At 48.2% G+C, this 27888-nt stretch overlaps 1 protein-coding gene across 1 annotated transcript in view; it reads left to right on the forward strand.

The window, feature by feature from the left end:
* phf21ab (PHD finger protein 21Ab) overlaps nucleotides 1-27888 on the forward strand; it is a gene marked incomplete at its 3' end in the record, with an annotated part of 28932 nt that extends 1044 nt beyond the window's left edge. The window contains exons 2-20 of the mRNA XM_053319320.1: nucleotides 3839-3878; nucleotides 6035-6086; nucleotides 6211-6300; nucleotides 7620-7652; nucleotides 7746-7811; nucleotides 14108-14260; nucleotides 14912-15148; nucleotides 16716-16808; nucleotides 20129-20452; nucleotides 20671-20787; nucleotides 22205-22256; nucleotides 23212-23291; nucleotides 23423-23483; nucleotides 24928-25034; nucleotides 25405-25560; nucleotides 25884-25959; nucleotides 26608-26711; nucleotides 27160-27289; nucleotides 27323-27888. Of these exons, the coding sequence (XP_053175295.1) occupies nucleotides 6045-6086; nucleotides 6211-6300; nucleotides 7620-7652; nucleotides 7746-7811; nucleotides 14108-14260; nucleotides 14912-15148; nucleotides 16716-16808; nucleotides 20129-20452; nucleotides 20671-20787; nucleotides 22205-22256; nucleotides 23212-23291; nucleotides 23423-23483; nucleotides 24928-25034; nucleotides 25405-25560; nucleotides 25884-25959; nucleotides 26608-26711; nucleotides 27160-27289; nucleotides 27323-27888 (2487 nt within the window). The remainder of the gene's footprint in view (nucleotides 1-3838; nucleotides 3879-6034; nucleotides 6087-6210; nucleotides 6301-7619; nucleotides 7653-7745; nucleotides 7812-14107; nucleotides 14261-14911; nucleotides 15149-16715; nucleotides 16809-20128; nucleotides 20453-20670; nucleotides 20788-22204; nucleotides 22257-23211; nucleotides 23292-23422; nucleotides 23484-24927; nucleotides 25035-25404; nucleotides 25561-25883; nucleotides 25960-26607; nucleotides 26712-27159; nucleotides 27290-27322) is intronic.

Below are 27888 nucleotides of genomic sequence, written 5' to 3' on the forward strand. Positions count from 1 at the left end.
GACCTACCGGGACACACCGGGACATACCGGGACATACAGACCTACCGGGACATACCGGGACATACCGGGACACACAGACCTACCGGGACATACCGGGACACACAGACACACCGGGACATGAGCTTTTAAACTGTAATAAACATTAATAAAGTGTAGTACTGTTAGAGGTACTAGTACTTTACTGTAGTACAGTTAGAGGTACTAGTACTTTACTGTAGTACAGTTTGAGGTACTAGTACTTTACTGTAGTACAGTTAGAGGTACTAGTACTTTACTGTAGTAAAGTTAGAGGTACTAGTACTTTACTGTAGTACAGTTAGAGGTACTAGTACTTTACTGTAGTACAGTTTGAGGTACTAGTACTTTACTGTAGTACAGTTAGAGGTACTAGTACTTTACTGCAGTACAGTTTGAGGTACTAGTACTTTACTGTAGTACAGTTAGAGGTACTAGTACTTTACTGTAGTACAGTTTGAGGTACTAGTACTTTACTGTAGTACAGTTAGAGGTACTAGTACTTTACTGCAGTACAGTTTGAGGTACTAGTACTTTACTGTAGTACAGTTAGAGGTACTAGTACTTTACTGTAGTACAGTTTGAGGTACTAGTACTTTACTGTAGTACAGTTAGAGGTACTAGTACTGTACTGTAGTACAGTTAGAGGTACTAGTACTTTACTGTAGTACAGTTAGAGGTACTAGTACTTTACTGTAGTACAGTTAGAGGTACTAGTACTCTACTGTAGTACTGTTAGAGGTACTAGTACTTTACTGTAGTACTGTTAGAGGTACTAGTACTTTACTGTAGTACAGTTAGAGGTACTAGTACTCTACTGTAGTACAGTTAGAGGTACTAGTACTTTACTGTAGTACTGTTAGAGGTACTAGTACTTTACTGTAGTACAGTTAGAGGTACTAGTACTTTACTGTAGTACTGTTAGAGGTACTAGTACTCTACTGTAGTACTGTTAGAGGTACTAGTACTTTACTGTAGTACAGTTAGAGGTACTAGTACTTTACTGTAGTACTACATCTCTATAATTCTGCAGTACTTTTACTTGTAAAACTAATATAAACAATATAAAACTGGGTGGAGGGTTAGGGTTGATCAGCTGATGGAGGGTTGATCAGCTGATGGAGGGTTGATCAGCTGATGGAGGGTTAGGGCTGATCAGCTGATGGAGGGTTAGGGTTGATCAGCTGATGGAGGGTTAGGGCTGATCAGCTGATGGAGGGTTAGGGCTGATCAGCTGATGGAGGGTTAGGGTTGATCAGCTGATGGAGGGTTAGGGTGGATCAGCTGATGGAGGGTTAGGGTGGATCAGCTGATGGAGGGTTAGGGTTGATCAGCTGATGGAGGGTTAGGGCTGATCAGCTGATGGAGGGTTAGGGCTGATCAGCTGATGGAGGGTTAGGGCTGATCAGCTGATGGAGGGTTAGGGTTGATCAGCTGATGGAGGGTTAGGGTGGATCAGCTGATGGAGGGTTAGGGTGGATCAGCTGATGGAGGGTTAGGGTGGATCAGCTGATGGAGGGTTAGGGTGGATCAGCTGATGGAGGGTTAGGGCTGATCAGCTGATGGAGGGTTAGGGCTGATCAGCTGATGGAGGGTTAGGGTTGATCAGCTGATGGAGGGTTAGGGTTGATCAGCTGATGGAGGGTTAGGGTTGATCAGCTGATGGAGGGTTAGGGTGGATCAGCTGATGGAGGGTTAGGGTTGATGAGATGGATCAGCTGATGGAGGGTTAGGGTTGATCAGCTGATGGAGGGTTAGGGCTGATCAGCTGATGGAGGGTTAGGGTTGATCAGCTGATGGAGGGTTAGGGTTGATCAGCTGATGGAGGGTTAGGGCTGATCAGCTGATGGAGGGTTAGGGTTGATCAGCTGATGGAGGGTTAGGGTTGATCAGCTGATGGAGGGTTAGGGCTGATCAGCTGATGGAGGGTTAGGGTGGATCAGCTGATGGAGGGTTAGGGTGGATCAGCTGATGGAGGGTTAGGGTTGATCAGCTGATGGAGGGTTAGGGTTGATCAGCTGATGGAGGGTTAGGGTTGATCAGCTGATGGAGGGTTAGGGTTGATCAGCTGATGGAGGGTGGATCAGCTGATGGAGGGTTAGGGTTGATCAGCTGATGGAGGGTTAGGGTGGATCAGCTGATGGAGGGTTAGGGTGGATCAGCTGATGGAGGGTTAGGGTTGATCAGCTGATGGAGGGTTAGGGTGGATCAGCTGATGGAGGGTTAGGGTGGATGAGATGGATCAGCTGATGGAGGGTTAGGGCTGATCAGCTGATGGAGGGTTAGGGTTGATCAGCTGATGGAGGGTTAGGGCTGATCAGCTGATGGAGGGTTAGGGTTGATCAGCTGATGGAGGGTTAGGGCTGATCAGCTGATGGAGGGTTAGGGTTGATCAGCTGATGGAGGGTTAGGGTTGATCAGCTGATGGAGGGTTAGGGTGGATGAGATGGATCAGCTGATGGAGGGTTAGGGTTGATGAGATGGATCAGCTGATGGAGGGTTAGGGTGGATCAGCTGATGGAGGGTTAGGGTTAGGGTTGATCAGCTGATGGAGGGTTAGGGTTGATCAGCTGATGGAGGGTTAGGGTTGATCAGCTGATGGAGGGTTAGGGCTGATCAGCTGATGGAGGGTTAGGGCTGATCAGCTGATGGAGGGTTAGGGTGGATCAGCTGATGGAGGGTTAGGGTGGATCAGCTGATGGAGGGTTAGGGTGGATCAGCTGATGGAGGGTTAGGGCTGATCAGCTGATGGAGGGTTAGGGTGGATCAGCTGATGGAGGGTTAGGGTTGATGAGATGGATCAGCTGATGGAGGGTTAGGACTGATCAGCTGATGGAGGGTTAGGACTGATCAGCTGATGGAGGGTTAGGGTGGATCAGCTGATGGAGGGTTAGGGTTGATCAGCTGATGGAGGGTTAGGGTTGATCAGCTGATGGAGGGTTAGGGTGGATCAGCTGATGGAGGGTTAGGGTTGATCAGCTGATGGAGGGTTAGGGTTGATCAGCTGATGGAGGGTTAGGGTTGATCAGCTGATGGAGGGTTAGGGTTGATCAGCTGATGGAGGGTTAGGGTTGATCAGCTGATGGAGGGTTAGGGTTGATCAGCTGATGGAGGGTGGATCAGCTGATGGAGGGTTAGGGTGGATCAGCTGATGGAGGGTTAGGGTGGATCAGCTGATGGAGGGTTAGGGCTGATCAGCTGATGGAGGGTTAGGGCTGATAAGCTGATGGAGGGTTAGGGTTGATCAGCTGATGGAGGGTTAGGGTTGATCAGCTGATGGAGGGTGGATCAGCTGATGGAGGGTTAGGGTGGATCAGCTGATGGAGGGTTAGGGTGGATCAGCTGATGGAGGGTTAGGGCTGATCAGCTGATGGAGGGTTAGGGCTGATCAGCTGATGGAGGGTTAGGGCTGATAAGCTGATGGAGGGTTAGGGCTGATCAGCTGATGGAGGGTTAGGGCTGATCAGCTGATGGAGGGTTAGGGTTGATCAGCTGATGGAGGGTTAGGGTTGATCAGCTGATGGAGGGTTAGGGTTGATCAGCTGATGGAGGGTTAGGGTGGATCAGCTGATGGAGGGTTAGGGCTGATCAGCTGATGGAGGGTTAGGGCTGATCAGCTGATGGAGGGTTAGGGCTGATCAGCTGATGGAGGGTTAGGGTTGATCAGCTGATGGAGGGTTAGGGCTGATAAGCTGATGGAGGGTTAGGGCTGATCAGCTGATGGAGGGTTAGGGCTGATCAGCTGATGGAGGGTTAGGGCTGATCAGCTGATGGTGGGTCGCTGTGTATCAGCTGTGTGATGTGTGTTTGTTCTGTGTTACAGAGCAGCACAGACGGGTGGAGTCCAGTCCCACAGCCGGGTGGTGAGTTATTATATTATATATGTGTTTAATATATAATGTATTTAATGAGACACTAACATTGTGTAAAGTCATAAATGTTCCTTCAGCTTTAAAATGAACAGTCGGGTGTAGTGATTAGTTTTATCGTGGTTGCGATTCAAGGACGATATCGGTTCATTTAAAACAATCCAAATCGATTCAGTAACTTTTCAACCAGTGTGACTGAAATAAATACCGAGATGCTGGAAGCTGCAGGTGAAGTTACTCAGATTCCTGTTGTTTCTTGTCAAGGAATCAGGTATAAATTAATTATGGATATAAACAAACAACTAACCCTAACCCCATGGTCCCTAACCCTAACCCCATGGTGCCTAACCCTAACCCCATGGTGCCTAACCCCATGGTGCCTAACCCCATGGTGCCTAACCCTAACCCCATGGTCCCTAACCCTAACCCCATGGTCCCTAACCCTAACCCCATGGCCCCTAACCCCATGGTGCCTAACCCTAACCCCATGGTGCCTAACCCCATGGTCCCTAACCCCATGGTCCCTAACCCCATGGTGCCTAACCCTAACCCCATGGTCCCTAACCCCATGGTGCCTAACCCTAACCCCATGGTCCCTAACCCCATGGTGCCTAACACCATGGTCCCTAACACCATGGTGCCTAACCCTAACCCCATGGTGCCTAACCCCATGGTGCCTAACCCTAACCCCATGGTCCCTAACCCCATGGTGCCTAACCCTAACTCCATGGTGCCTAACCCTAACCCCATGGTGCCTAACCCTAACCCCATGGTGCCTAACCCCATGGTGCCTAACCCCATGGTGCCTAACCCCATGGTGCCTAACCCTAACTCCATGGTGCCTAACCCTAACCCCATGGTGCCTAACCCCATGGTGCCTAACCCTAACCCCATGGTGCCTAACCCCATGGTGCCTAACCCTAACCCCATGGTGCCTAACCCCATGGTGCCTAACCCTAACCCCATGGTGCCTAACCCCATGGTCCCTAACCCTAACCCCATGGTCCCTAACCCTAACCCCATGGTGCCTAACCCTAACCCCATGGTCCCTAACCCCATGGTGCCTAACCCCATGGTGCCTAACCCCATGGTGCCTAACCCTAACCCCATGGTGCCTAACCCCATGGTGCCTAACCCCAACCCCATGGTCCCTAACCCCATGGTGCCTAACCCTAACCCCATGGTGCCTAACCCCAACCCCATGGTGCCTAACCCTAACCCCATGGTGCCTAACCCCATGGTGTCTAACCCTAACCCCATGGTGCCTAACCCCATGGTGCCTAACCCTAACCCCATGGTGCCTAACCCCATGGTGCCTAACCCTAACCCCATGGTGCCTAACCCCATGGTGCCTAACCCTAACCCCATGGTGCCTAACCCCATGGTGCCTAACCCTAACCCCATGGTGCCTAACCCCATGGTGCCTAACCCTAACCCCATGGTACCTAACTCTAACCCCATGGTCCCTAACCCCATGGTACCTAACCCCATGGTCCCTAACCCCATGGTGCCTAACCCCATGGTGTCTAACCCCATGGTGCCTAACCCCATGGTGCCTGGAGAGATTTGTCGTGTTGCTGTTGTACTTAACTTGACTTTTACAAATCCTACAAACAGCGAGCGACTTCTTTAGAACGTCTCCGTGTAAAAGCCAAAGTGTTTCCACACACTGGACCGTAACAGTGGCTTGATCATTCCTCTCTTCTCCTCTGCCTTCCGCCATGCTGTTAGTCAGGTGAACTCATGCTCAGAAAGTTAGCATGACCACCAAGACAAACTGTTGGCCTGAGATAGGGAACCAATCACAGAGCGGGGAGGCGGGCTCAAGGCGATGACGAGCGTAGAGCGACTTTGTTTACATCCAGCATGGAGCCACGGAGCTGCAGCAGGCTGCGTGCAGAAGTTATATTCAGTGTATTATGTATAATAAGTTATATTCAGTGTATTATGTATAATAAGTTATATTCAGTGTATTATGTATAATAAGTTATATTCAGTGTATTATGTATAATAAGTTATATTCAGTGTATTATGTATAATAAGTTATATTCAGTGTATTATGTATAATAAGTTATATTCAGTGTATTATGTATAATAAGTTATATTCAGTATATATTATATTATAATAATCAGTGACTGTTTGTCTGCAGCGGTCCTTTCATGCTTCAGGTGGATGGTTTTCCTACTGGAGACGGTGTTCAGGTAAACTTCCTGTTTATCACGTGACCTCGATTCACCTGGACTTTTATCATCAGCGTCATACAGGAAGTTCTTACATGGCTGTGCCCTCACGTTGCTATGACAACAGGCGTGTTTGTGTGTGCAGGCTGATCGATCGGCTGGCAGACTGACGGGATCCATGATGGAGCTACAGACGCTACAGGAAGCTCTGAAGGTGGAGATCCAGATCCATCAGGTGGGTCTACACGCTAAGAACATACACGCTGTGGTCTGACCACACGCTAAGAACATACACGCTGTGGTCTGACAACACGCTAAGAACATACACGCTGTAGTCTGACAACACGCTAAGAACATACACGCTGTGGTCTCACAACACGCTAAGAACACGCTAAGAACATACACGCTGTGGTCTCACAACACGCTAAGAACACGCTAAGAACATACACGCTGTGGTCTCACAACACGCTAATATGTTATAAACTGAAGTGTGTTAACACTGTATATATACGGTAGTAATAGATATACATACATATAAAGTAAGAGTAAATATATATATGTGTATAAACATACGTGTTCAGAGTTCAGAGACTCTGCTGCTGCGTCTCAGTCGACCCTCTCGACGGCTCGGCTCCATTTTTAAGTCAAAAGCATCGTTCTGGTTTCACTCTGAGAACATTAAGAAGTTACATCTCTAAAATATTTGCTTTAGTAATTTAATTACTGATTGAATGATGATGACTCATCACAAAGTTCAGGAAATAAATATTACCAGTTAATGTTTGAATCAAACCATCAAAAAGACTAATATTCATATTTCAACTGTGAAACAAAGAAAGCAGAAGTGATGATCTAAGTTCAACTAGTTCTGATGATCATATAAAATAGTGTTTCCGTAAATATCTGTTTCTACATTGTTTCTATAATAACTAAACTAACTGTCTGCTGATCAATAACAGACTTCCAGATGTCTTAGAAGTGGACTCACAGTTAGGCTCATTCCTCTGGTTGCAGTTCCTCTCTGTGACCAGCAGGTGTCACTGTTAGCCTCATTCCTCTGGTTGCAGTTCCTCTCTGTGACCAGCAGGTGTCCCTGTTAGGCTCGTTCCTCTGGGGTCAGTTCTTCTCTGTGACCAGCAGGTGTCACTGTTAGGCTCGTCCCTCTGGTTGCAGTTCCTCTCTGTGACCAGCAGGTGTCACTGTTAGGCTCGTCCCTCTGGTTGCAGTTCCTCTCTGTGACCAGCAGGTGTCACTGTTAGGCTCGTCCCTCTGGTTGCAGTTCCTCTCTGTGACCAGCAGGTGTCACTGTTAGGCTCGTCCCTCTGGTTGCAGTTCCTCTCTGTGACCAGCAGGTGTCACTGTTAGGCTCGTCCCTCTGGTTGCAGTTCCTCTCTGTGACCAGCAGGTGTCACTGTTGGGCTCGTCCCTCTGGTTGCAGTTCCTCTCTGTGACCAGCAGGTGTCACTGTTAGGCTCGTTCCTCTGGTTGCAGTTCCTCTCTGTGACCAGCAGGTGTCACTGTTACTCTAATGACTCTGACTTTGTTCCCCTGCAGAAACTTGTTGCCCAGATGAAGCAGGACCCTCAGGTAAGAACAGCTGATCAGCACCTCACTGTATTTATAGTTTATATCGAACCGTTCAGTAACAGCAGTTTGTAAAGTTTAATGTTTGTGTTTCAGAATGCAGATCTGAAGAAACAGCTGCACGAACTTCAAGCTAAGATCACAGCGCTCAGCGAGAAGCAGGTAACACACACACACACACACACTAACAACTACACACACAAGCACACTACTCATACACACACAACTACTCTCACACACACGCACACAACTACTCACACACACACTATACACACACACACTTAGTACACACACACAAAGAATCAATGAAACACATTTCATACAAGAGCAGCTCAGTAAAACTAAAACTTGTGTGTATATAGTGTGTGTGTTTGTGTATATAACACACACATCGTACAAACACACACATCGTACAAACAGACACATCGTACAAACACACACATCGTACAAACACACACATCGTACAAACACACACATCGTACAAACACCAACACATACATCGTACAAACACATACATCGTACAAACACATACATCGTACAAACACAAACATCGTACAAACACCAACGCATACATCGTACAAACACATACATCGTACAAACACATACATCGTACAAACACACACATCGTACAAACACCAACACATACATCGTACAAACACATACATCGTACAAACACATACATCGTACAAACACAAACATCGTACAAACACCAACGCATACATCGTACAAACACATACATCGTACAAACACATACATCGTACAAACACACACATCGTACAAACACATACATCGTACAAACACCAACACATACATCGTACAAACACATACATCGTACAAACACCAACACATACATCGTACAAACACCAACACATACATCGTACAAACACATACATCGTACAAACACCAACGCATACATCGTACAAACACCAACGCATACATCGTACAAACACATACATCGTACAAACACAAACACACACATCGTACAAACACATACATCGCACAAACACCAACACATACATCGTACAAACACATACATCGTACAAACACCAACACATACATCGTACAAACACATACATCGTACAAACACCAACACATACATCGTACAAACACATACATCGTACAAACACAAACACACACATCGTACAAACACATACATCGTACAAACACCAACACATACATCGTACAAACACCAACACATACATCGTACAAACACATACATCGTACAAACACCAACACAGACATCGTACAAACACATACATCGTACAAACACATACATCGTAAAAACACATACATCGTACAAACACCAACACACACATCGTACAAACACATACATCGTACAAACACCAACGCATACATCGTACAAACACCAACGCATACATCGTACAAACACATACATCGTACAAACACCAACACATACATCGTACAAACACATACATCGTAAAAACACATACATCGTACAAACACCAACACACACATCGTACAAACACATACATCGTACAAACACCAACGCATACATCGTACAAACACCAACGCATACATCGTACAAACACATACATCGTACAAACACCAACACATACATCGTACAAACACCAACACACACATCGTACAAACACATACATCGTACAAACACATACATCGTACAAACACCAACACATACATCGTACAAACACATATATCGTACAAACACACACATCGTACAAACACACACATCGTACAAACACATACATCGTACAAACACCAACACATACATCGTACAAACACCAACACATACATCGTACAAACACATACATCGTACAAACACCAACACACACATCGTACAAACACCAACGCATACATCGTACAAACACATACATCGTACAAACACATACATCGTACAAACACCAACGCATACATCGTACAAACACATACATCGTACAAACACCAACACATACATCGTACAAACACCAACACATACATCGTACAAACACCAACACACACATCGTACAAACACCAACACATACATCGTACAAACACATACATCGTACAAACACATACATCGTACAAACACCAACACATACATCGTACAAACACATACATCGTACAAACACCAACGCATACATCGTACAAACACATACATCGTACAAACACCAACGCATACATCGTACAAACACATACATCGTACAAACACCAACGCATACATCGTACAAACACATACATCGTACAAACACCAACGAATACATCGTACAAACACATACATCGTACAAACACCAACGCATACATCGTACAAACACCAACACATACATCGTACAAACACCAACACATACATCATACAAACACCAACGCATACATCATACAAACACCAACACATACATCGTACAAACACCAACGCATACATCGTACAAACACATACATCGTACAAACACCAACGCATACATCGTACAAACACATACATCGTACAAACACCAACACATACATCGTACAAACACATACATCGTACAAACACCAACGAATACATCGTACAAACACATACATCGTACAAACACATACATCGTACAAACACCAACGAATACATCGTACAAACACATACATCGTACAAACACATACATCGTACAAACACCAACACATACATCGTACAAACACCAACGAATACATCGTACAAACACATACATCGTACAAACACATACATCGTACAAACACCAACACATACATCGTACAAACACCAACACATACATCGTACAAACACCAACGCATACATCGTACAAACACCAACGCATACATCGTACAAACACATACATCGTACAAACACCAACGCATACATCGTACAAACACATACATCGTACAAACACATACATCGTACAAACACCAACACATACATCGTACAAACACCAACGCATACATCATACAAACACATACATCGTACAAACTCATACATCGTACAAACACCAACACATACATCGTACAAACACATACATCGTACAAACACCAACGCATACATCGTACAAACACATACATCGTACAAACACCAACGCATACATCGTACAAACACATACATCGTACAAACACCAACGAATACATCGTACAAACACATACATCGTACAAACACATACATCGTACAAACACCAACGAATACATCGTACAAACACCAACGCATACACCGTACAAACACATACATCGTACAAACACCAACGCATACATCGTACAAACACATACATCGTACAAACACCAACGCATACATCGTACAAACACATACATCGTACAAACACCAACGAATACATCGTACAAACACATACATCGTACAAACACCAACGAATACATCGTACAAACACCAACGCATACATCGTACAAACACCAACGCATACATCGTACAAACACATACATCGTACAAACACCAACGCATACATCGTACAAACACATACATCGTACAAACACATACATCGTACAAACACCAACGCATACATCATACAAACACATACATCGTACAAACTCATACATCGTACAAACACCAACACATACATCGTACAAACACATACATCGTACAAACACCAACACATACATCGTACAAACACATACATCGTACAAACACCAACATCGTACAAACACATACATCATACAAACTCATACATCGTACAAACACCAACGCATACATCGTACAAACACATACATCGTACAAACACTAACGCATACATCGTACAAACACCAACACATACATCGTACAAACACCAACGCATACATCGTACAAACACCAACGCATACATCGTACAAACACCAACACATACATCGTACAAACACATAAATCGTACAAACACATACATCATACAAACACCAACGCATACATCGTACAAACACATACATCGTACAAACACATACATCGTACAAACACATACATCGTACAAACACCAACACATACATCGTACAAACGCATACATCTTACAAACACATACATCGTACAAACACCAACACATACATCGTACAAACACATAAATCGTACAAACACATACATCATACAAATACCAACGCATACATCGTACAAACACATACATCGTACAAACACCAACACATACATCGTACAAACACATACATCGTACAAACACCAACACACACATCGTACAAACACATACATCGTACAAACACCAACGCATACATCGTACAAACACATACATCGTACAAACACCAACGCATACATCGTACAAACACATACATCGTACAAACACCAACGCATACATCGTACCAACACATACATCGTACAAACACACACACATACATCGTACAAACACCAACACATACATCGTACAAACACATACATCGTACAAACACATACATCGTACAAACACATACATCGTACAAACACCAACACATACATCGTACAAACACATACATCGTACAAACACATACATCGTACAAACACATACATCGTACAAACACCAACGCATACATCGTACAAACACACACATCGTACAAACACATACATCGTACAAACACCAACACATACATCGTACAAACACCAACACATACATCGTACAAACACATACATCGTACAAACACCAACGCATACATCGTACAAACACCAACACATACATCGTACAAACACCAACACAGACATCGTACAAACACATACATCGTACAAACACATACATCGTACAAACACCAACACATACATCGTACAAACACCAACACATACATCGTACAAACACATACATCGTACAAACGCATACATCGTACAAACGCATACATCGCACAAACACCAACACATACATCGTACAAACGTATACATCGTACAAACGCATACATCGCACAAACACCAACACATACATCGTACAAACACCAACACATACATCGTACAAACACATACATCGTACAAACGCATACATCGTACAAACACATACATCGTACAAACGCATACATCGCACAAACACCAACACATACATCGTACAAACGTATACATCGTACAAACACCAACACATACATCGTACAAACACATACATCGTACAAACACATACATCGTACAAACGTATACATCGTACAAACACCAACACATACATCGTACAAACGCATACATCGTACAAACATCGTACAAACACCAACACATACATCGTACAAACACATACATCGTACAAACACATACATCGTACAAACGCATACATCGTACAAACACCAACACATACATCGTACAAACGCATACATCGTACAAACACCAACACATACATCGTACAAACACATACATCGTACAAACACACATCGTACAAACGCATACATCGTACAAAGACATACATCGTACAAACACCAACACATACATCGTATAAACACATACATCGTACAAACACACATCGTACAAACGCATACATCGTACAAACACATACATCGTACAAACACATACATCGTACAAACACCAACACATACATCGTATAAACACATACATCGTACAAACACCAACACATACATCGTACAAACACATACATCGTACAAACACATACATCGTACAAACACATACTTCGTACAAACACCAACGCATACATCGTACAAACACCAACACATACATCGTACAAACACATACATCGTACAAACACACACATCGTACAAACACATACATCGTACAAACACATACATCGTACAAACACATACATCGTACAAACGTATACATCGTACAAACACCAACACATACATCGTACAAACGCATACATCGTACAAACATCGTACAAACACCAACACATACATCGTACAAACACATACATCGTACAAACACATACATCGTACAAACGCATACATCGTACAAACACCAACACATACATCGTACAAACGCATACATCGTACAAACACCAACACATACATCGTACAAACACCAACACATACATCGTACAAACACATACATCGTACAAACACACATCGTACAAACGCATACATCGTACAAAGACATACATCGTACAAACACCAACACATACATCGTATAAACACATACATCGTACAAACACACATCGTACAAACGCATACATCGTACAAACGCATACATCGTACAAACACATACATCGTACAAACACCAACACATACATCGTATAAACACATACATCGTACAAACACCAACACATACATCGTACAAACACATACATCGTACAAACACATACATCGTACAAACACATACTTCGTACAAACACCAACGCATACATCGTACAAACACCAACACATACATCGTACAAACACATACATCGTACAAACACACACATCGTACAAACACATACATCGTACAAACACATACATCGTACAAACACATACTTCGTACAAACACCAACGCATACATCGTACAAACACCAACACATACATCGTACAAACACATACATCGTACAAACACATACATCGTACAAACACCAATCAATACCTTTGGATATCTTTTTGGATAGTTTTAGCAGCTGTATATTTACATAGACAGTTACTGAGTTCATTTGATTTAACCCCCCCCCCCCCCCCCATTCCTCTTCTTCCTCCTCCAGAAAAAGGTTGTGGAGCAGTTGAGGAAGGAGCTGCTGGTGAAGCAGGAGCCGGAGGCGAAGCTGCAGCTGCAGGTCCAAACTCCTCCTGTAGGCGGCGACATCAAGTCGGCCACCCTGCTGCAGAGCCAGCAGATACCTGGAGGACTACAGCAGGTGATGTGATGTCACACAGCTCAGCCAATCAAACACAGGGAGGAAGTTTAATATAACACTGCAGTTCATTCATATTACAGGTGTGAACTTCATCACACGCCAAAGAAAAGGACTCAATGTAATAATGAAAAGTAGAAACATGATTTTAATTATTCATTATTTTTTGATTAAAGTTTAAACCATAAAGCATACAAGCATTCTTCTTACATGTCATTTAACTCTTACACGCTCAGGATCAAATTGACCCTTCTTTTTTTACATTTGAGAGCTTTAAAAACACATTTCTATTAGCCAGACTTTTGCCAACCCTATGCACATTTTTATAATCAATTGAACATTTATTAATGACTGATGGGGGATTAATAATGTAAATTGGTGTAGAGACTAGGGATGTGTCATTAAAACCGAATTATTGAAAAGTCATTTGCTGGGTCTAAAGTGCTGCTTTTCATTGAAAAACTTTAATCAAGAGTTGAGCTGTGTAGTCTAGTATTCAGGTTCATTAACAGCGACTTTCAGCCACTAGGAGGAGCTCTAAGCTATTAGCAGAGCTATTAGCAGCCCTTGTTTAAACCAGTTGAATTCTGGGAGATGTAGTATAGCGTTAGAAACATGTTCACTGACATCGTTAACATCGTCTTCTCGTCACAGACGCTGACGGTCACGCCGGTCCTCACCACGAAGACTCTACCTCTGGTGCTGAAAGCTGCCGCCACGCCCGCCCTGCCCGGCTCGGTCCTGCCACAACGCCCGCCCACTGTTGCTATGGTAACCACAGCTATCACCAAACCCGACTCGCAGAACGCCCCCATCAACCTGCAGGTGGCCAGCAAGCTGACCAGTCAGAGCGCAGAGCCGGTGCGGCTGGTGTCCAAGAACGCCATGGTGGTAAGATCCTCCGCCGCCGTGACATCACCTCCGATCAGACTTATTGAACAGCTGAGAGGAGCCACAGTCTGTCCACCTGTCAGCTTTACACACCAGCTAAAACGTGTTTCCATAGAAACAGCAGGTGTGGTGTGAGTGGTGGCCTTTTAAACTGATGTCATCATGTGACAGTCAGAGCCACGCAGCCTCACGTCTGTTCACATCAACATGAGGGCAGGTACAGATACGCTCATATGCTCATAACACCTGTGTAATCAATACTCTTGATCATACAGTGACTGCAGTAGCAGCACAATTAAACTGTGACTTTGTGAACTTGCTCATTTACCAGTGTATAAGACACCGTGTGCTAATAGACTGTTGCACCTGAGTCTGAAACATCTCAGCAACTAGTGTCTGAAATACTTGTGATCAACACACTGAATCATTTCTCTGTACAGCAAACAGCATGAACGGCTCATCAGTAGCTGCCCACACAGCTGGAGCGCAGTGCATGCTTTAGCACAGCTGTTTATAGGACGTTCTAGTTCTTAGTGTGGACGCTCACATCCTGTCTTTATAGTTCTAGTTCTAGTTCTAGTTCTAGTTCTTAGTGTGGACGCTCACATCCTGTCTTTATAGTTCTAGTTCTAATTCTTAGTGTGGACGCTCACATCCTGTCTTTATAGTTCTAGTTCTAGTTCTTAGTGTGGACGCTCACATCCTGTCTTTATAGTTCTAGTTCTAGTTCTTAGTGTGGAGCCTTTTACAGACCTATGATCAGATCCACATCCAACCGGTCTCCTGACGTCTGTAGAAGACGTCTGATGCACCGGTTTTTACGTTAGTTGATGTTGAACGTCTCCTGTGAGTCAGAGCGCTTCGTGGTTAAACGGTTTCATTATTCGTCTGTTTCATTCGTGTTTTTTGCTCCGGAAGTCGCGTCGGACCCAGAATCAGCTGGAGGTTCCACGAGATGCAGAGAGTGAGCTTCACTGCTGAATCCTGCAGGTGTTTAACTTCATATGAGCAGTTAAGAGGTTCCTCCTGTTCTTACTGACTACCGTACGTGCATTTTGAAGACATCCTTTAATAGTCAGTATGAACAGCAGGAATGATTACAGCCAGGTTGAATACAAGCTTAGTGTCTGTTGTAAAGTTAGGACTGTCATTATCTCCTGTAATAATCCAGATATTGATCAGTTATCATTATTTCATGAAGTCCAACTGAACACATTTAGACACAAAGATGTTTAACTATCATGGCAACTAACAAATCTTCACATGTGAGAAGCTGCTAACAGATCATTTCTGGTATTTAAAAAATGAATCAATCAGCTACTCACCTCATCATTCTCATGTAGATCCAACATGTAAACTGGTCAGCAGGAGCTCACACGACGGTTAGCTCTGTAAATCAGCAGCTTCAGTGTGACCTCTGCTGCTGTGCACAGACGTCTGGCTGCGTGAAGTCACTGACTGGCTGATAGAAACTGCAGGTGTGAACCAACAGACGTATCGTGTAAGCGCAGCAGACGTGTTGTGTAACAGCAGCACAGATCCACAATCTGCTGTGGTTTTGTCTCAGGTGCAGGCCACCACCACCACCGCCCAGCCAATCAAAGTTCCTCAGTTTGTCCCTCCTCCTAGACTGACGCCTCGACCCACCTTTCAGCCACAGGTGCGTCCCTGTAAGACCCGCCTCCCGACCCTAACCCCCTCAGATCAGTGTGTGTGGCCCTCACTCACTCTGCAGCAGAGGAGTGCACCAAAGCAAACACTCATGCCTGCTCAGTGGCACTAAAACACTGTTTGCTCTGTGCTGCCTCCACTCATCTGTCCTCCTCTATGTGCTGCTTTTAATTTAACTGACCTGAGAACAGGTTCTTTATACAGGTGTGTGTGCCTGTGCCTGTGTGTGTGTGTGTGTGTGTGTGTGTGTGTGTGTGTGTGTGTGTGTGTGTCAGACCCTGTTTACACCTGACATTAAAATGCGTCTCAGGTGAACATAAGTGTACTGCACGAAATGGCCCCGGATGTCTGAACTCCTGACCCGATCTCTAAGGCTGAGCCCAGACTCTCTCTGCTTGGATCCAGCATCTCATTGTTTGGGTCACGACCCAAAGCTGGTGAGCAGAGGGTTCACCTTCAGGCTCAGCACTTTCTCCACCAGGACGGTCATCACTGCTGATTGCATCCACCTGATGCTGCACCCATCCACCTGTCAATCTTACGCTCCTGTGAACAAGATCCCCAGATACTTCACCCCCCCCCCCCCCCCCCCCCCCCGAGGGGCAGTCCACCTTTGTCCAGCAGAGCACCATGGCCTCAGATGTGGAGGTGCTGACTCTCATCCCGACCGCTTCACATTCAGCTGCAAACCGTCCCAGAGCCTGTTGGAGGACTTCACCTGTAGAGTCCAACAGAACAACATCAACCGCAAACAGCAGAGAGGCGATTCTGAGGTCTCCAAACTGGACTCTCTCCTCCCCCCAGCTGCAACTTGAGACTCTCACAGCGGTTGTATAGGGACCCAGTGGCTCGCAGCAGAGACCCTGGTATCCCAAACTCCCAGAACACCTCCCACAAGGTCCCCCGAGGGTCAGGGTCATAAGCCTTCTCCAAGTCCACAAAGCACATGTAGACTGGATGTGTGAACTCCCATGACCCCTCCAGTATTCTTGCTGGGTGAAGAGCTGGTCCACTGTTCCACGGCCAGAATCCACATCGCTCCTCCTGAATCAGGTTCAACAATCAGCCGGAGCCTTTCAGCAGCAGCATCAGCTTCTCCTGGCAACACCGCTCCCAGCGTTAACAGCAATGGGTTCCTGCTGTCACCTGTGATGATCACCTGAGATGCATGTTAATGACAGGTGTAAACAGGATGTGTGTGCGCGTGTGTGTATGAGTGTGTGTGTGTGTGAGAGAGTGTGTGTCCGTGAGTGTGTGCGCGTGCATTTGTGTGAGTGTGTGTCTGTGTGAGTGTGTTTTTCCTGCAGCTTCTTGGTATTTTGTGTTCCTGGCTGTTGGTGTTTTAACCCTTTCAGTGCAAACTGTTGGTGATGTTTATTTGTGTTGAGTAATGACACTGAGAGCTCTGACAATACTCTGTAATACAAGTGCTAGTATCAGTGCTAGTATCAGTGCTAGTATCGGTGCTAGTATCGGTGCTAGTATCGGTGCTAGTATCAGTGCTAGTATCAGTAGTAGTATCGATAATAGTATCAGTGCTAGTATCGGTAGTAGTGTCAGCGCTAGTATCGGTGCTAGTATCAGTGCTAGTACCGGTAGTAGTGTCAGCGCTAGTATCGGTGCTAGTGTCCGTGCTAGTATCGGTAGTAGTATCAGTGCCAGTATCGGTGCTAGTATCGGTAGTAGTATCGGTAGTAGTGTCAGCGCTAGTATCGGTGCTAGTATCGGTGCTAGTATCAGTGCTAGTATCGGTGCTAGTATCAGTGCTAGTGTCCGTGCTAGTATCGGTGCTAGTATCAGTGCTAGTATCGGTGCTAGTATCGGTGCTAGTATCAGTGCTAGTATCAGTGCTAGTATCCGTGCTAGTATCGGTGCTAGTATCGGTGCTAGTATCGGTGCTAGTGTCAGTGCTAGTGTCCGTGCTAGTATCGGTGCTAGTATCGGTGCTAGTATCAGTGCTAGTATCGGTGCTAGTATCGGTGCTAGTATCGGTGCTAGTATCGGTGCTAGTGTCGGTAGTAGTATCAGTGCTAGTATCAGTGCTAGTATCGGTGCTAGTATCGGTGCTAGTATCGGTGCTAGTGTCAGTGCTAGTGTCAGTGCTAGTATCGGTGCTAGTATCGGTGCTAGTATCAGTGCTAGTATCGGTGCTAGTATCGGTGCTAGTATCGGTGCTAGTGTCGGTAGTAGTATCAGTGCTAGTATCAGTGCTAGTATCGGTGCTAGTATCAGTGCTAGTATCAGTGCTAGTATCCGTGCTAGTATCAGTGCTAGTATCGGTGCTAGTATCGGTGCTAGTGTCAGTGCTAGTGTCCGTGCTAGTATCGGTGCTAGTATCGGTGTCGGTGCTAGTATCGGTGCTAGTATCGGTGCTAGTATCGGTGCTAGTATCGGTGCTAGTATCAGTGCTAGTATCGGTGCTAGTATCAGTGCTAGTATCGGTAGTAGTATCGGTAGTAGTATCGGTGCTAGTATCGGTGCTAGTATCAGTGCTAGTATCAGTGCTAGTATCGGTGCTAGTATCGGTGCTAGTATTGGTAGTAGTATCGGTGCTAGTATCGGTAGTAGTATCGGTGCTAGTATCGGTAGTAGTATCGGTGCTAGTATCGGTGCTAGTATCGGGGCTAGTATCGGTGCCGGTGCTAGTATCAGTGCTAGTATCGGTGCTAGTATCAGTGCTAGTATCGGTGCCGGTGCTAGTATCAGTGCTAGTATCGGTGCTAGTATCGGTAGTAGTATCGGTGCTAGTATCGGTAGTAGTATCGGTGCTAGTATCAGTGCTAGTATCGGTAGTAGTATCGGTGCTAGTATCGGTAGTAGTATCGGTGCTAGTATCGGTAGTAGTATCGGTGCTAGTATCGGTAGTAGTATCAGTGCTAGTATCGGTGCTAGTATCGGTGCTAGTATCAGTGCTAGTATCGGTGCCGGTGCTAGTATCAGTGCTAGTATCGGTAGTAGTATCGGTGCTAGTATCGGTGCTAGTATCGGTGCTAGTATCAGTGCTAGTATCGGTGCCGGTGCTAGTATCAGTGCTAGTATCGGTAGTAGTATCGGTGCTAGTATCGGTGCTAGTATCGGTGCTAGTATCAGTGCTAGTATCGGTAGTAGTATCGGTGCTAGTGTCGGTGCTAGTATCGGTGCCGGTGCTAGTATCAGTGCTAGTATCGGTAGTAGTATCGGTGCTAGTATCGGTGCTAGTATCGGTGCTAGTATCGGTGCTAGCTTAGCAGTCAGAGCTCCACAGTGACGTTCCTCTGTAGTTCCGGGTCCTTTCTCTGTTGTGTTCTGATTGGCTGTCTGTTGTCACAGGTCAGGCCCAAACCGGCCACACCCGCCAACGTCCCCATCGCTCCGGCCCCGCCCCCGCCCATGATGGCGGCCCCCCAGCTGCTGCAGAGGCCCGTCATGTTGGCCACCAAGCTGTCGTCTTCGCTACCGTCGGCGGCCCCCATCCATCAGGTCCGCATCGTTAACGGGCAGCCCTGCAGTAAGACCGGCTCCACCCCGCTGACGGGCATCGTCATCACCACTCCGATCTCTGCCGCCGCCGCCCGCCTCGCCAGCCCCGCCCCCGTCCCTACCCCGACTCCTGCCCAGCCAATCCAGATCAGCAGCCTGACCGCAGACCCCAAGGTACAGTTACAGACACTGTGTTTGGTTTAATGTTACAGCGTTGGGTTTGATATGAGTTACATCATCATCAGGGTTAGGGTTTGTCAAACAGGTAATATATCTCTTCTCTCCTCCTCTGTCCTCCTCTGTCTTTCTCCTCCTCCTCCTCCTCCTGCTCCTCCCCCTCCTCCTCCTCCTCCCCCTCCCCCTCCCCCTCCTCCTCCTCCTCCTCCTCTCAGCAGACTGTTAAATCAGGAGGTGGAGCAGAGCAGAAGGTTGTTGTGAGCCTCCCCTCTTCCTCCACTCCTCCGCTGTCTCCTCCTCCTCCCCGACCCAAGAAGGAGGAGAACCCAGAGGTACGTTCCGCATGTCACATGTCACAGGTCACAGGTCACAGGTCACATGTTGCAGGTCACAGGTCACATGTCACAGGTCACATGTCGCAGGTCACATGCCGCAGGTCACATGTCGCAGGTCGCAGGTCACAGGTCGCAGGTCGCAGGTCACATGTCGCAGGTCACATGTCGCAGGTCACATGTCGCATGTCGCAGGTCACATGTCGCAGGTCACATGTCGCATGTCACAGGTCGCATGTCGCAGGTCGCATGTCGCAGGTCGCACGTCACATGTCGCAGGTCGCATGTCGCAGGTCACATGTCGCAGGTCACATGTCGCAGGTCACATGTCGCATGTCTCATGTCGCGGGTCACATGTCGCAGGTCACATGTCGCATGTCTCATGTCGCAGGTCACATGTCGCATGTCTCATGTCGCAGGTCACATGTCTCATGTCGCAGGTCGCATGTCGCAGGTCACATGTCGCAGGTCGCATGTCGCAGGTCGCATGTCGCAGGTCACATGTCGCAGGTCACATGTCGCATGTCTCATGTCGCGGGTCACATGTCGCAGGTCACATGTCGCATGTCTCATGTCGCAGGTCACATGTCTCATGTCGCAGGTCGCATGTCGCAGGTCGCATGTCGCAGGTCGCATGTCGCAGGTCACATGTCGCAGGTCACATGTCGCAGGTCGCATGTCGCAGGTCACATGTCACATGTCGCAGGTCACATGTCGCAGGTCACATGTCGCAGGTCACATGTCGCATGTCGCAGGTCACAGGTCACATGTCACATGTCACATGTCGCAGGTCACATGTCGCAGGTCGCATGTCGCAGGTCGCAGGTCGCATGTCGCATGTCGCAGGTCACATGTCGCAGGTCGCATGTCGCAGGTCGCATGTCGCAGGTCACATGTCGCAGGTCGCATGTCGCAGGTCGCATGTCGCAGGTCACATGTCGCAGGTCACATGTCGCATGTCGCAGGTCACATGTCGCAGGTCACATGTCGCATGTCGCAGGTCGCAGGTCGCATGTCGCAGGTCGCATGTCGCAGGTCACATGTCGCAGGTCGCAGGTCACATGTCACAGGTCACATGTCGCAGGTCACATGTCGCAGGTCACATGTCACAGGTCACATGTCGCAGGTCACATGTCGCAGGTCACATGTCGCAGGTCACATGTCGCAGGTCACATGTCACATGTCGCAGGTCACATGTCGCATGTCGCAGGTCACATGTCGCAGGTCACATGTTGCAGGTCACATGTCGCAGGTCACATGTCGCAGTTCACATGTCGCAGGTCACAGGTCGCATGTCACAGGTCACATGTCGCAGGTCACATGTCGCAGGTCACATGTCGCAGGTCGCAGGTCACATGTCGCATGTCGCATGTCAGAGTTCTGCTTGTTAATGAAAACTTTGGTTTGTGTTTTTTAGAAACTGGCCTTCATGGTTTCTCTGGGACTCGTAACACACGATCACCTCGAAGGTAAATTTGCTCCTCCTGCTCCTCCTGCTCCTCCCTCTGCTCCTCCTGCTCCTCCCTCTGCTCCTCCTGCTCCTCCCTCTGCTCCTCCAGCTCCTCCCTCTGCTCCTCCTGCTCCTCCTGCTCCTCTTGCTCCTCCCTCTGCTCCTCCTGCTCCTCCCTCTGCTCCTCCTGCTCCTCCCTCTGCTCCTCCAGCTCCTCCCTCTGCTCCTCCTGCTCCTCCCTCTGTTCCTCCTGCTCCTCCCTCTGCTCCTCCAGCTCCTCCCTCTGCTCCTCCTGCTCCTCCTCCTGCTCCTCCTGATCCTCCCTCTGCTCCTCCTGCTCCTCCATCTCCTCCCTCTGCTCCTCCAGCTCCTCCCTCTGCTCCTCCAGCTCCTCCCTCTGCTCCTCCTGCTCCTCCCTCTGCTCCTCCAGCTCCTCCCTCTGCTCCTCCAGCTCCTCCAGCTCCTCCCTCTGCTCCTCCTGCTCCTCCCTCTGCTCCTCCAGCTCCTCCCTCTGCTCCTCCTGCTCCTCCTCCTGCTCCTCCTGATCCTCCCTCTGCTCCTCCTGCTCCTCCATCTCCTCCCTCTGCTCCTCCAGCTCCTCCCTCTGCTCCTCCAGCTCCTCCCTCTGCTCCTCCTGCTCCTCCCTCTGCTCCTCCAGCTCCTCCCTCTGCTCCTCCAGCTCCTCCAGCTCCTCCCTCTGCTCCTCCTGCTCCTCCCTCTGCTCCTCCTGTTCCTCCCTCTGCTCCTCCAGCTCCTCCTGCTCCTCTCTCTGCTCCTCCAGCTCCTCCCTCTGCTCCTCCTGCTCCTCCCTCTGCTCCTCCTGTTCCTCCCTCTGCTCCTCTCTCTGCTCCTCCTGCTCCTCCCTCTGCTCCTCCAGCTCCTCCCTCTGCTCCTCCTGCTCCTCCCTCTGCTCCTCCTGCTCCTCCCTCTGCTCCTCCTGCTGCTGTATCATACATGTGATATTGTATTTACAGAGATTCAGAGTAAGCGTCAGGAGAGGAAGAGGAGGACGACGGCGAACCCGGTGTACAGCGGCGCCGTGTTTGAACCAGAGGTAAAACTCAGAGCTCCGTGTGGAGTCACGTCATCAAACACAAACTTTTAAAACTTATTTAACTTTAATTTTAACTTAAAGAAATAATGTTAAATATTCTTATTAAATGATTTCTGATGTGTTTGTTTCAGAGGAAAAAGAGTGCAGTGAGTTACCTGAACAGCCCTCTGCACCAGGGGACCAGGAAGAGAGGTACAGCCTGCAGTTACAGTACATACAGCTAGCTAACACGCTAACCACACGCTAACCACACGTCAGCAACACGCTAACCACACGTCAGCAACACGCTAACCACACGTCAGCAACACGCTAACCACACGTCAGCAACACGCTAACCACAGGTCAGCAACACGCTAACCACACGCTAACCACACGTCAGCAACACGTCAGCAACACGCTAACCACACGCTAACCACACGTCTACAACACGTCAGCAACACGCTAACCACATGTCAGCAACACGCTAACCACAGGTCAGCAACACGCTAACCACACGCTAACCACACGTCAGCAACACGTCAGCAACACGCTAACCACACGTCAGCAACACGCTAACCACACGTCAGCAACACGCTAACCACAGGTCAGCAACACGCTAACCACACGTCTACAACATGCTAACCACACGTCAGCAACACGCTAACCACAGGTCAGCAACACGCTAACCACACGTCTACAACATGCTAACCACAGGTCAGCAACACGCTAACCACACGTCTACAACATGCTAACCACACGTCAGCAACACGCTAACCACAGGTCAGCAACACGCTAACCACACGTCTACAACATGCTAACCACAGGTCAGCAACACGCTAACCACACGTCTACAACATGCTAACCACAGGTCTACAACATGCTAAAAGCTAAACCAGTAAAAAGAGATTAACCCTTCAGGTTCATCTGACGGTCTGAACACACTAAAGTCACGTCGTCACACAATAAAACAAACAGCTGGAATAATAATAATAAAATGTCTTCATAGGAGAAGTTATAATAAATTCTTTATAACTATTCTAAGTGTCGTATGAACAGGAAGCCTGTGATGTGTGATGTGAGCGCCTGGTTAACAGGTGTGATCACAGCTGTGTGTGTTTGAGGCCGTCCCGTGCTGATGATGTCACAGGTGTGATCACAGCTGTATGTGTCTGAGGCCGTCCCGTGCTGATGATGTCACAGGTGTGATCACAGCTGTGTGTGTTTGAGGCCGTCCCGTGCTGATGATGTCACAGGTGTGATCACAGCTGTGTGTGTCTGAGGCCGTCCCGTGCTGATGATGTCACAGGTGTGATCACAGCTGTGTGTGTTTGAGGCCGTCCCGTGCTGATGATGTCACAGGTGTGATCCTGACGTTAACATGGTGTGTGGTGCGCTTCGTAGACCTGCAGCAGGTAGTCGTCGTGCTCGTCCTCAGCTTGCATGGAGTCGTTCTCCTGCACTAACACTGCTGTCTGTGCTTCTGACCCCCCCTCTTCCTCCTCCCCCTCCCTTACCGCCCCCCCCCCTGCCTCATGCTAGCCAATGAAGACTCCCTTTCCAAGGTATGTCATACAGACTGTTTTTGTTTCTCCCCCCTCCTCTCCATCTTTCTTTTTTCTTTGTTTTCCGTCTTTGTCGTCTGTCTCATTTCACCCAGGTCGCCCACCCAAATACAGCAGCGTCCCGGAGCTGGGCAGCCTCACCCCGACCTCCCCCTCCAGCCCCGTCCGCCCCCTCCCCCTGCCCAGCCCCAGCTCTGGGGATGTAAGTAACGATGGGGGAGACGGACTTTCACAGGGTTGGACCCCGTCACACAGTTGTCCTTTTGGCCCAGTAGCTCTGTCAATCATCCACAAACATGTTCATGAGTGTGTTGTCTCCATGTGATTATCATCTTCAGTTTTTACTTTGACTCAGACTTACAAAGTGAACAGTGTCCTGCAGCCATCAGTAACTCAGATCACTCTAACTCCCAGATGTGTTTGTGTGGGCTCAGTAAGTTAACTCACTGTGTCATTAGACATCTGAAGAAGGCCAACCGTAAACTAAACCCACCAGATCACGGTGCCCCCCCCCTGCCTTGCCTCCACAGATGGTTGGTGGGGAAACTGATTGGTCCAATTCTTCCTCACAGGGAGACATCCATGAGGATTTCTGCACTGTGTGCAGACGCAGTGGCCAGTTGCTCATGTGCGACACGTGTTCTCGTGTTTATCACCTGGACTGCCTGGATCCACCCCTGAAAACCATTCCTAAAGGCATGTGGATCTGTCCAAAATGTCAAGATCAGGTAACAGCGACCGAGACTGATCCAGAGTCAGGGGGGGGGGGGGGGGGGGGGTAGCGCAGTCCCACCACTGTAACTCTCAACTTTAGGACTGTTCAATCCTTTGTAAGCGTAAACATGATGCACTATGGTTTCTTTTGTGCTTGTCCCATTCATTGTGTCAGTAAAGATCTCACATCCATCCACTCCATTGCTTGTCTCCGCCCGCTCCACCACAGGGTGGAGCTTGTCCCCGCCAGCTCCACCACAGGGTGGAGGCTCAAATGTCTTCCTCTCATGTGTTCTGGGTCTCGGCCTCTTTGACCACTGCCAGCCTTTCTCTCCAGATCCTGAAGAAAGAAGAAGCCATCCCCTGGCCCGGCACGCTGGCCATCGTTCATTCCTACATCGCTTACAAAGAAGGTGACTCCACCCTCTAACCCCCACCCTAACCCCCACCCTAACCCCAACCCTAACCCCCACCCTGACCCCAACCCCAACCCCAACCCTAACCCCAACCCCAACCCCCACCCTCTAACCCCAACCCTAACCCCCACCCTGACCCCAACCCCAACCCCAACCCTAACCCCAACCCCACCCTCTAACCCCAACCCTAACCCCCACCCTCTAACCTCAACCCTCTAACCCTAACCCCAACCCCAACCCCAACCCCCACCCTCTAACCCCAACCCCAACCCTAACCCTAACCCCCACCCTCTAACCCTAACCCCAACCCTCTAACCCCAACCCCAACCCTCTAACCCCAACCCTCTAACCCCAACCCCAACCCCCACCCTCTAACCCCAACCCTCTAACCCCAACCCTCTAACCCTAACCCTAACCCCAACCCCAACCCCCACCCTCTAACCCCAACCCCAACCCTCTAACCCCAACCCCAACCCCCACCCTCTAACCCCAACCCTCTAACCCCAACCCCAACCCCAACCCCAACCCTAACCCCAACCCTCTAACCCCAACCCTCTAACCCCACCCTCTAACCCTAACCCCCACCCTCTAACCCCCACCCTCTAACCCCACCTCTGACACTAACGTGTGGTTTCTCTGTCGCAGCGAAAGAAGAAGAGAAACAGAAGTTGATGAAGTGGAGCTCTGAACTGAAACTGGAGCGAGAGCAGCTGGAGCAGAGAGTCAAACAGCTCAGCAACTCCATCACAGTAAGTAACTCCATCAGTAACTCCATCACAGTAAGTAACTCCATCAGTAACTCCATCAGTAACTCCATCACAGTAACTCCATCAGTAACTCCATCAGTAACTCCATCAGTAACTCCATCAGTAACTCCATCACAGTAAGTAACTCCATCACAGTAACTCCATCAGTAACTCCATCAGTAACTCCATCACAGTAAGTAACTCCATCAGTAACTCCATCACAGTAAGTAACTCCATCAGTAACTCCATCAGTAACTCCATCACAGTAACTCCATCAGTAACTCCATCAGTAACTCCATCAGTAACTCCATCAGTAACTCCATCACAGTAAGTAACTCCATCACAGTAACTCCATCAGTAACTCCATCAGTAACTCCATCACAGTAAGTAACTCCATCAGTAACTCCATCAGTAACTCCATCAGTAACCGTTTCATCTCTCTCTCCGTCAGAAATGCATGGAGACCAAGAACAGCATCCTGGCTCGTCAGAAGGAGATGCAGCTTTCTCTGGAAAAAGTAAAACACCTGATTCGCCTCATCCAAGCCTTCAACTTCAACCGAGCTCTGGCAGAGACAGAAGGTAAAGACGTCAGAGTCCAGGACGGTGCTGAAGCTGCACCCGTCAGAGTCCAGGACGGTGCTGAAGCTGCACCCGTCAGAGTCCAGGACGGTGCTGAAGCTGCGCCCGAAGCCTCGGTGGAGAAGGCGAAGGCGGGAAGCTCCTCGGCCGGCGACGCAGCCGAGAAACCGGAGGAAGCTGCGGGGAAGCAGACGACCCAGGCGGCGGGAGACGCGGCCAGGCAGCCCGTCCCAGGAGACGGCGCCGTCCTGACGGCAGATAACAGTCCCGGGGTCGGGGCGGGGGGGGCAGGAGGGGCGGGGGGTAAGGCTGGGCCGGAGGCGGGGGCTAACACAGGGACTGGTCTGCAGGCCGAGGTCGTGGCTCAGCCTGAGACCGAGGCGGCTCCGGCGGTGGACGTTCCCGCTCCGGTGGCGGTCGCCACCACCAACGGTACGGCCGAGCCGAGCGGACCCGACCGCAGCCCCGCGGGGGGGTGCGCCGCCAACTCTGAGAACAAGATGGCTGCCGTCAACCCTCCAGAGACAGCGGCGGAGGAGAAAAAGGAGGAGATCACTGACAGTGACGGCAGCAACACCAACAACAGCAAAACCTCAGAA

Source organism: Scomber japonicus, chromosome 5, assembly GCF_027409825.1.
Source record: "Scomber japonicus isolate fScoJap1 chromosome 5, fScoJap1.pri, whole genome shotgun sequence".
Classification (NCBI taxonomy): Eukaryota; Metazoa; Chordata; class Actinopteri; order Scombriformes; family Scombridae; genus Scomber; species Scomber japonicus.